We start from the raw sequence: 10,391 nt of genomic DNA, 5'->3' as shown, positions 1-10,391 counted from the left end.
TGAAGCATCGTATGTTGAGGTGAAATAGCCACAGGGTGGCGCCAAAAGCGAGTTGTATTTTTAATTGTAAATGATGTTATACTAAAACTATTTTGTGAGCAAAAATGCAATCTTCAAATAAAAACCTAGCATTTCCACTCTCCCAGCCCTGGCAGTGGTTGTGATGAGAAGGCTCGAGTGGACTGACTAGTTTGTATATTCTTTGACATCAGAAAACATGGCCGCAGCACTCCATCTAAACAGTGCGCTCCAACGTTAACAGCTTTATACTTTAATTTAGTTATAGTTTTAAAGTTTGTAACATATGTAAATAAAGATATTATGGTGTTGAAAAGACTATTTGAGCAGCTGGTTCGTTATGACAATGCTTCAGTCATTATGACAACCGATTTTGCTGGTAATAGTAATAATAATAATAATAATTCCTTACATTTATATAGCGCTTTTCTAGGCACTCAAAGCGCTTTACATAGCATAGGGATGATGATGCGACGGCAGCCATAGTGCGCCAGAACGCCCACCAGAGTAGAGTGATGTAGCCAATTCAGGGATGGAGATTAATACGAGGCCATGATAGATAGGGGCCAAATGGTAAATAGCAGCATGAATGATTGTACATGCGAAAGGGTTAAGACTTGTTTTCAGAGAATATATGTTGATTGTTTTTTTTGTTTTTTTTAACGTGTTGTCTGTGTGTCTGTCTCCCTGAGGTCTCTTTCAGAGTTTCTCCCCCGTTACCCCTGCTGTTGCCCGGTTGGGACGCTTTGGGTTTGAACAAACCCTCGGTCTGCATCGAGAGAGAGGCAAAGCTTCATAAACAAGCTGCTGGTATGGTGATATTAGCCACCTACACATTAAACAGGAAACAGAATAAGACCTCACTGCATTATTCTATGCACATCATTGTGGTGGTTACAATTAACAAGGATATACTGTAATTGATTAAAGAATTTAAAATATTGAAAACTCATTTTAGGCATTATAATTATTAATCACATCTATAATTATTTATTGATGAGTTTCTTGTTGACTGTCTGTCACAGCGGTTAATGAAGCCACCTACAACTGGGAAGGACGACTTCCCCACCGACACTACAAATACCCAGTTTACTCCTGTAAAGTGTTTTTGGGAGGTGTCCCGTGGGACATCACAGAGGGTGAGCCGATGGACACACATTTGAGTTATAGATTATTATTCTTTACAGGCCAGCTGACAGTCTTGCCTGGGCCCGGGACAAGATAATCTTAGATGGGCCCCCCCATGCCCAGATCTCTCCTTTTCCCTTGCTCTTCCTCTCCTGTTCCCCTCCTCCGCTCTTCCTCTCCTGTTCCTCTCCTCTGCTTCTCCTGTTCCCCTCCTCCGCTCTTCCTCTCCTGTTCCTCTCCTCTGCTCTTCCGCTCATGTTCCCCTCCTCTGCTCTTCCTCTCCTGTTCCCCTCCTCTGCTCTTCCTCTCCTGTTCTCCTGTTCCCCTCCTCTGCTATTCCTCTCCTGTTCCTCTCCCCTCCTCTGTTCTTCCTCTCCTGTTCCTCTCCTCTGCTCTTCCTCTCTTGTTCCTCTCCCCTCCTCTGTTCTTCCTCTCCTGTTCCTCTCCTCTGCTCTTCCTCTCTTGTTCCTCTCCCCTCCTCTGCTCTTCCTCACCGGGCCCCTCCCGCATCACTGTGACTCTCCCTCTCTCTCTCTTCTCTCTCACTGGTAGCCTGACTCTGTCCCTCTGCTCTGGGGCAGCGGGCCCCTCCCGCATCACTCTCTCTGTCACCTGACTGCAGCTGGATCTCTCTCCTCTCTGTCTCATCCTCTCTGACGGAGCTACCAAACTCAACTGTTTCTGTCAAAGATAACGTGTTGTGTCAGGCTCTTATACTAGAGATGCACCAATTACAATTTTCTAGGCCAATTCTGATTTTAGCCGATTCCGTTGTTCTAACCACTTTACAGCAGACTTCCATTTTTTTTTTTTTTTTATAAAAGACCATATACTTTTACCCAAACTGAATAATAAAAACACGTTTAAATGGGTACATTTTCTATAAATTTTTTCTTTTTTTTTTCTGACATAGCCTACTGCAGTTCTTGTTAAAAACATACTAGACATGCAAAATCTGTGCATTTTGGGCACTTTTTGTGTGAAATCATATTTATTTTTTGTCCATCAAAAGTGTGCTTTCACTTTTAATTAAGCATGAGCAGCGCAGCAAAAATAGACTCGGACCTGGCCCATTATCTGTTCACCGATGCCAACAGTGACGCATTTCAGCCGGCTTTTTATTTCTCATCTCCATAAATATATCTAGTAGTAAAGCTAATGCAAGGGCTAGAAATCAATGAATTCTTTGCTAATACTTCCTCGTCATCATGGAGAGCGCAGTTCGCACCGCTTTCTCTTTTCCACAAGCGCGTGCTCTCCCGTGGCGTCTGTCGTTGCTATGCAACAATGAACTTGCGCGCCTGTAAAAACGAGCTATTATGAGCTAATATCCAAAATATTTCCATATGTGTCTCTTTCCTCCTTTCTTATCAACAAGTGGATTTACAGCCACCACATCAGCAGCACCGCCGGTCGCAATGTCTCAGCACTTTTATGAAGAGGACGCAACTGCACGCTGCCGGGCATGCACGCAGCATCAAGTACCGGGTTTGAGAAAACCTGGTACCGTGGCGTGACGTTTAAAACAAAATTAGTACCGACTTGGTACCGAAGTACCGGGTCTTTGACAACACTCATAAACGTTGGCTGCGCTGTTTCTTACCTTGCTCTACGTTGACTTTACTAACGTTAGTTTCAGCTTCTCCGTCACCACCTTTTTTGAAAATATTTGTTTAGGACATCTCGAAGGCCTCGATTTTCTTCTTCCCTTCTTCTCTTTTCTTTTCTTTTCTTTTCTGAGCACCAGACTTGTGCTGACCGGACATTTTGATCGTAACGTTAGCCTACTGAACTTCAAATCAAATGACAACATCAAATTTTGATCAGTGGCCAAACCATTTTTGTTTTGGGGGTGGGCGGGGGTTCTTGACCACTATTTCAAGGACAATTAGGAAGAAAACAAATAAAAAGCTTTTATGTAACTCAAATATTAGATATTTTTTCCACAAATATGCCTATTTTATTTATTTTTTAACAATTATTCCATAATTTAATGAGGGCCCAGTTCTGGGCCCCCCCCCCTACCCTGGGCCCGGGACAACAGACCCGTTTGTCCCCCCCTGTCGGCGGGCCTGATTCTTTATAATCTCTCTGGACATAAACAAGATATGAAGACAATTTTTTATTTGTTTTATTTTTTCCATAGCGAGTCTGTTGAACACATTCAGTGTTTTTGGTTCATTGAAAGTTGACTGGCCTGGTAAAGACGGAAGACATCCACACAGTCCTTCAGGAGGTAACATTAATATTAATAATTAATAAATATGCATAAATAATAATATTGATATTAAGAGTATTATTAGTAATATTAATAATGGTCATATTAGGGGGGCCTGGGTAGCTCAGTGGTAAAGACGCTGACTACCACCCCTGGAGTTCACTAGTCAAATCCCAGGGCGTGCTGAGTAACTCCAGCCAGGTCTCCTAAGCAACCAAATTGGCCCGGTTGCTAGGGAGGGTAGAGTCATGTGGGGTAACCTCCTCGTGATCGCATCAACAATCTAAAACTCCTCGTCTTAAATATACATTTGTGGCAAAAACTCAGATTAACATGGAAGAGATTGTTTGAAACACTAACCTTATGTTTAGTGAAATCCATATGCTTTTCCAAACCCATATGACTACCTTTCCTCCATAGAGCACAGAAGGAGATGTTTTGCAAAATGTCACCAGCATTTTTATTTTGGTTTATGACAGACAAGTTACTTTGCTGGGAAGTCATTTGCTGGTGCTACGTAGCCTCAGTCTTAGTATGCTAACTACTGTGCTAAGTGAGTGTGTGTGTTTGTGTAGGTTACGTGTATCTACTGTTTAATTGTGAGAAGTCTGTGAAGGCCCTCCTTCAGGCCTGTATTCAACACCATCTGCAGTCTGATGATTATCTGGAGTTCTACTACAAACTGTCCAGTAGAAGAATTTACAAAGATGTGAGAACAACATGCAACACTCACTTTTCCTAACCACTGACATCTCTGACCTCTGACCTCATCTCTGTCATTTCCTGTGCTGCAGGTGCAGGTCATCCCGTGGGTGATCTCAGACAATAATTTCAGCCGTTATCCCACCCAGCATCTCTATAACAATAAGATGGTGTTTGTGGGCGCGCTGCATGGCATGATAACTGCAGAGGCTCTGGCCCACATCATGGACGACCTTTTCGGATATGTTCTGTTTGTAGGAATTGACACGGACAAGCACAAATATCCTATAGGTCTGTTCGTGTAACTTTAAAACTTGCCCTAGCTCATTAAACACCAACAACACTTAGCTTTAGCTTGTGAGATGCTGTCAGCATTGCCTAATTTGCAGGCCCTGACAGAATCTGCGCATGCAGATATTTGCGAGAGAATTGCGACATCTGTCTTTCATAAACGGTTTACGCATTCCCCCTCCCTTGCATGTTTGTTTTTGATATATTTGGATAATTTCATGATGCTTTTAGCTGCCAATAAGAGTGTAGTACTCTCAGGTTTATTTAATACCTTTTGCATTCCCTTCTGCAGAAATTTAGTGCAGAAAATGTGAAAAGATTCTACAGATTCCGTTTGGGCCTGCTCATTTGTTATATGCATGTTAGCATCTTAGGGGCTGTTCAGACTGAACGCGTTCTTGCGCTAAATAAGCTAAATGCAGCACAATGCATATAACAGACCGTATGTACATTAAGGCACTTATAATGGAAGTGAATTGAGCCATAAGAGTTATTTTTATGGTCGTTTTATGGTTTATGCCACTAATTCATCAGGATATAACTTTGAATAGAAAAGGTTAGTAAGCTATTTTATCACACTAAAACCAGGTTAACGTGCACATTGTTTATGTCTGGCTATACTTATATACAGTGAGTATTTTAATGTTTACAGATTGGCCCCATTCACTTCCATTGTAAGTGCCTCACTATAAGCCAGATTTTTGCTTTGTTTAAATAAATAATTTTTGTGGTAATCAATATTATGCCACAAGTGCTGTCGATTGAGCTTAACTTGTATTGAACCCGCAATATTCCTTTTAAAGTTGAGTTTTTCCTTCTAGGTTCTGGCAGAGTGACCTTCAGAAGCCAGAGGAGCTACTTCAAAGCTGTGACTGCTGCATTTGTGCAAATAAAAACCTCCAAGTTTACCAGGAAGGTACTGAGTTGAACTTACTGTATAAAAACCAGAACAATGAGATCATTCCAGTTCTGTGTTTCAATCCTTAATCTACTACTCTTACTTCTCATCTTCTATAGGTCCAGATTGACCCATATCTGGATGACTCTTTGTGCCAAATGTGTAGCAGTCAGCCCGGCCCATTCTTCTGTAGGGCACAGGTTTGTACCAAATGCTGTGGAGCATCATATCTAGAGTTATGGCTTGTTCAATCCACATTAAAAGAATAGTACACCCAAAAATGAAATGTTGTTGCAAACCCCCATGACTTTATTCTTATGCTGAGCACAAAAGTTGTTTTAATGAATATTACGGCCTGTCTTTTCAGTAGAATGGCAGTTGATAGTGACTCACTTCAAAGCTTAAAAAAGACCCAAAGGTATCGCGATTCGCATTCTTGCATATCGACACCAAATGGGCAGGGAGGGAATTCATAGTAGAAAAAGACTTAAATATTGATCTGTTTCTCAGCCACAGCTATCATATCACTTCTACAGACATGGATTAAACCACTGGAGTCATATGGATTACTTTTCTGCTGGCTTTATGTGCTTTTTGAGATTTAAAGTTCTGGTCACCATTCACTTGCATTGTATATTGTGTTGAAAAGACAGACTGGGATATTCATAACAATTTTTAATTTTGTTTAATCATACAGAAAATGTAAGTCAGATGGCTTTGGAACAACATGAGGGTGAATTTTCATTTATGGTGTCAACTCTCTTTTTCAGGCCTGTTTTAAATACTATTGTCGGGCCTGCTGGCATTGGCGGCACTCTGTGGAGGTTTTGAGCAGTCATCGACCTCTCATGAAGAACTGTGCAAAAATGTGTGTGCATGAGAAAGAGAAAGCTAGTTTAAGGGAGGTGGCCGGGAGAGAAACTGCCACCTGATTTTAAGACTAGTTTATTATTGCCCCATTACCCTAGATTCTTGCTGAAGCTGTGCCAAAGAGCATCCTTCACTTCCTTGTTACTTACAAATGTAGATGATGTTCAGATAGGACAAAATAAAGTTGTTGAAGCATTGCATCATTGGATGTTCTGTTTATTTAAATAAAAAAAATGTATAGCCATTGTAAAAAAAGCTAACAATTTACACTCGTACAAAAATGACACAATCAACGAAATTTTAAAAGAATGTTCCGGGTTCAATACAAGTTTAGCTTAATCGGCAGCATATGTGGCATAATGTTGATTACCACAAACAATCATTTCGACTCATCCCTCCTTTTCTTTATAGAAAGCAAAATTCAAATTTACAGCAATGGAAGTCAAAGCTATTAATTATATAAAATATTCCTTTAAATATTCCTATGGAATGTTCCTTTAAATGAATCATATATTCGATGATTCCACATGGATTTACAACAAAGACAACATAAAATCAAATATGACCCTTAATACATTTTCCTGGTCTTATTTTGCATGATTCATCATTGATTGTATTTGTAATCTTTTAAGAGTGAAGTCAGAATTCCAGTCAGCACAGAAAGTGCTCGTGTGCAACATTTGGCAAAACTGCAAACAAAGCTCTTTGGTTTGGTATTTTGGTACCAGAATCACATGCTTTGACTTGGCTGACGCTAACTGCATGTGTTTATCATGTAAGTTCAGTCCGTTTAGTTTGCGGCAGACGTAGAGCCACCAGTCCTCCCGCCAACAGGAGTGCAGAGACCAGCAGCAGAGGTACAGCACAGTTAGAGTCCATCAGCTGCCCAAAAACGACATTTCCCATAATCGCCGCTACACGCCCCACTCCAGTGAAAAATCCCAGAGCCGATGAGCTAAAAAAAGAGAAAACAGACTTAAATACTAGGGATGGGCATTATAAGTAATTTTGTAGTTGAGTACTCTTTAACACATTGAAAAAAAAGTACTCGATTACTTGAAATTTTGCCTATAAAATAAATAAAAGCCTATACCAATTACTTGGCTGTAACTTGTTCCTGCCATCACTGAGAGCTCGTCCAATTGCCCTTGTTTTGCTGTGATTTGATGGCGTGGTGAACTTTTGGGAACAGGTGACCAGAATTCAACTTGGAATCTCCTATTAAAATGATTGTCTTTCCATCAGTTTTTATCCAACAGCCATGTTTTGCACATCTATTTAAAGCTCAGAATGTGTAGTTTAACGTGTGCCCAATACATTTTCTCTCTCTCGTTCAGGGAGTTCAAATTACAGGGCAAAGTACAGAAAGCCAAAGTTGAGGCACCCAGGCCATGGGTTGTGTTGTCTCAGACGAAATAATTTTTAACTTGCAAAGTGTGAGATTGCTGAGTCACGCATGACATCCATTAGAACACAAAGGCCAATTCTAAAGCCCTTAGAACAAACCAGTTTCTTTTAACTAGCCCTGTCAGTAAATATGATGGCCCATTGTAAAACCATTAGAACAAACCAGTTTCTTTTCACTAGCTCAGGCAGTAAATGTGATGGCTCATAACCCCTATTGATAAAGTCAACTATCTCATAATGGCCCATCATCACCTATGCAGAGTCCTGTATTGACCGCAGAGGCCATTGAATGCAGACAAAAATAATGCAGGCCTGTTGAGCATGTAAACATGCAGGATTTATTATTTTTACCTTAAAAGAAGACTCTTTTTACCATCAAGCCCGCATGATCAGAAATACATCATTATATTATATTATATAAATATAATTATATTACAGGCCAGTGGTTGCTCCCATTATCTTCCTCTTCTGGAATGCTGCTCTTTTTCTTTTCAAATCTCAAGGTTTTTTAATGTGTTTCCTATCAAAATGAAGCTCTTTATGTTCAGTTTACAAATATTTGGTCACATTTACTCATTTCTAACTAATTTAGAACTTCTGAGATTTCTGAGAAATAAGAAGATAAAGTTTCAGCATGCCCAGGTAATGGCCCATTGACACCTTGATTGGCGGCTTGTTTAATACTGCGATCTGATTGGCTGGTTTGAAACAGACTCAAGTATATCTGTGATGGATTCTGTTGTGAATTCACTCTGCTTCAACGATTTCTGCTGAGCTGCTGAGTTGCTGAGAATCTTCTTGAATCTTCTATAATCTTCTACTGTTGAAATGGAAGGACAAGCTGAGAAGAGGTAATACTTGGGTTTTTGTGTATTTACTGTTGAGCTCCATTGAAATGGAGTTTTTTAATCTCTTTTGAAGTTTTTATCTCTTTTTGAAGTTTCAGCTGGTCAAGGGTCACATTAGGCCTCTGTTTTAATTCACTGTCTTCATTCATTTTCACATTTGTAAGATCCGACCGTCGCATCATTCACTGCTTGCTGTGTAAAAGACCACAGGAGGTGCTGACGACGCATCTGAGCAGAGTGTGTATGAAGAGGAACACACCCGAAGAACGGCTGGAGGAGCTGAAGAGGGCCAAGGAGTCTGCCAAGGTGTGGACACGGGAAGCTAGGAACTGGGACTACAATGAGATGGTGAAACGTTACCCCCACAGACCATCCAGGCTGGCTCTTCTGGAAGAGCTGCGCCAGAGAAACTTTTTTGTGGCTAATGCTCCTAACCAGGCAGACCTGGAGTCAGAAGAGGCATCCACCAGCACGGCCAGTGAACCTTCTAGAGCAGCCGGTGTCAGCTCTGAAGCAGCCGGTGGCAGCTCTGAAGCGGCTGGTGGCAGCTCTGAAGCAGCCGGTGGCAGCTCTGAAGCGGCTGGTGGTGTCTCGGTGGCGGAGGATAGCAGCTCCGAAGCCAGCACCACCGATCCAAGCGACCGTACATGGCAAAAGTAAGTTCTAAACCTCACTCACATCAGTGCAAAAACTGTGAACAAACTGTAAGGTTGCTTTGAGCTCATTTTCTTCTGTCTGTGTTTTTTTCAGAGCTCAATCAGAGTACAGCACAACTGTCAGGGTCAAGATGACGCAAATGGGGCTTTACTCAAAGTTCCCTGCAGAAGAGGCCATGCTGACAGATTTTAAGCGCTACCTGATCAACACCCTGCAGGTCCCAAACTGCCAGCAGGAGGTAAGATACATCCCATTTGCGTTTCTTTTTAGTCTGTTCCGTATTGCTCTTTCTAACCGGGAAATGTTTTAATATATAGTAGCACAGCACATGTAGAGCAGCTATTAAGTTCCATAAAAGAAGTGAACTCAGATAAAACACAGCTTTATTAGGGGTGTCTGTGTGTGGCTGGCTGGTGTGTGGCTTTTCTTCTCACTGCATCATCTCACACTTCTCTTTTTCTTTCATCACAGGTAGACAACGTCTCCAGGATGCTGAGGTACATCCAGCCAAGTGGGGAAGAAGTCAGCTTGGACTTCCTGCTAAAGTCCACTGAGACCAAAGACTACCTCACCCAACTCCGGCAGCTGACATGGTCCCAGCCACCATTTTGAACTACATAAAGAACATGATCCGGTTTGTTCAGTATTTGAAGACCCACCTGAACTTGGCTGCAGCAGATCCGGACTTCTACAGGAAGTGCCAAGCCTACCTCGACCTCCTCGCTTCCATCAGAAAGCCAGTGGCCAAGTCACACAGCAAGGTCACCTGTAAAACAAGGTCAGTTGCTAATCTGCTTTCCATTTGTTTTTCTTTAATGACTTCGTGCTACAGACATGTGTGTAATTCTCCGCCACATTGTGGTCTTGTATGTCATTCTAGGTATGAACGGTTCCAAGAGGGTGAGAAGAGCCTTCAGGAGTGCCAGGCAGTCCTCCGGAAGGCCAAAAAAGACATGCTGTCCGTTTATGGGAGGCTGCTGGAAGGTGACCACGTGGCTTCAGAGGAAAAGACGATGTTCGGTACTTCTGTGAAGCAATCCTGATCCTCGGTCACTTCCAGAGACCAGGAGCGGTGGAGGGAGTAACAGTAAGTGTTAAGACCTCAGTTTTCATGGGGGCATAAGCCTAAACAGATTATATTAGGTAGTCTCGCGAAGAGGACGTTTATGTCACTTATTCACTGTGTTTTATTTTTTTATTTTTTTCAGACAGCAGAGTGGGAGGCCAGAAAGGATTCTGGGGAAAGGTGTGCGTGGCTGTAGCTGAACACAAGACTGCGACAATGCAGATCGCCGTGTTTGCCCTCACAATGGAGGAGGCAGCAGTAAGTACACTTTGTACAGGCTAAATTGCC

At 41.9% G+C, this 10,391-nt stretch overlaps 2 protein-coding genes across 8 annotated transcripts in view; both read left to right on the top strand.

Annotated features, from left to right (window-relative positions):
• The window catches only part of LOC127620060 (cytoplasmic polyadenylation element-binding protein 1-like), an 11,666-nt gene extending 5,325 nt beyond the window's left edge, over window positions 1-6,341 (top strand). Inside the window, exons 9-16 of the mRNA XM_052093152.1 lie at window positions 711-828; window positions 1,044-1,157; window positions 3,293-3,382; window positions 3,940-4,073; window positions 4,159-4,357; window positions 5,179-5,273; window positions 5,375-5,455; window positions 6,026-6,341. Coding sequence (XP_051949112.1) covers window positions 711-828; window positions 1,044-1,157; window positions 3,293-3,382; window positions 3,940-4,073; window positions 4,159-4,357; window positions 5,179-5,273; window positions 5,375-5,455; window positions 6,026-6,187 — 993 coding nt within the window. The 3' untranslated portion in view covers window positions 6,188-6,341. The remainder of the gene's footprint in view (window positions 1-710; window positions 829-1,043; window positions 1,158-3,292; window positions 3,383-3,939; window positions 4,074-4,158; window positions 4,358-5,178; window positions 5,274-5,374; window positions 5,456-6,025) is intronic.
• Window positions 1-10,391, top strand: part of LOC127620061 (uncharacterized) — a 328,707-nt gene that overhangs the window by 272,742 nt on the left and 45,574 nt on the right. The window lies entirely within an intron of this gene.

The sequence above is a fragment of the Xyrauchen texanus genome, chromosome 26, assembly GCF_025860055.1.
Source record: "Xyrauchen texanus isolate HMW12.3.18 chromosome 26, RBS_HiC_50CHRs, whole genome shotgun sequence".
Taxonomy (NCBI): Eukaryota; Metazoa; Chordata; class Actinopteri; order Cypriniformes; family Catostomidae; genus Xyrauchen; species Xyrauchen texanus.
This window is presented reverse-complemented; position numbering and strand designations above follow the sequence as displayed.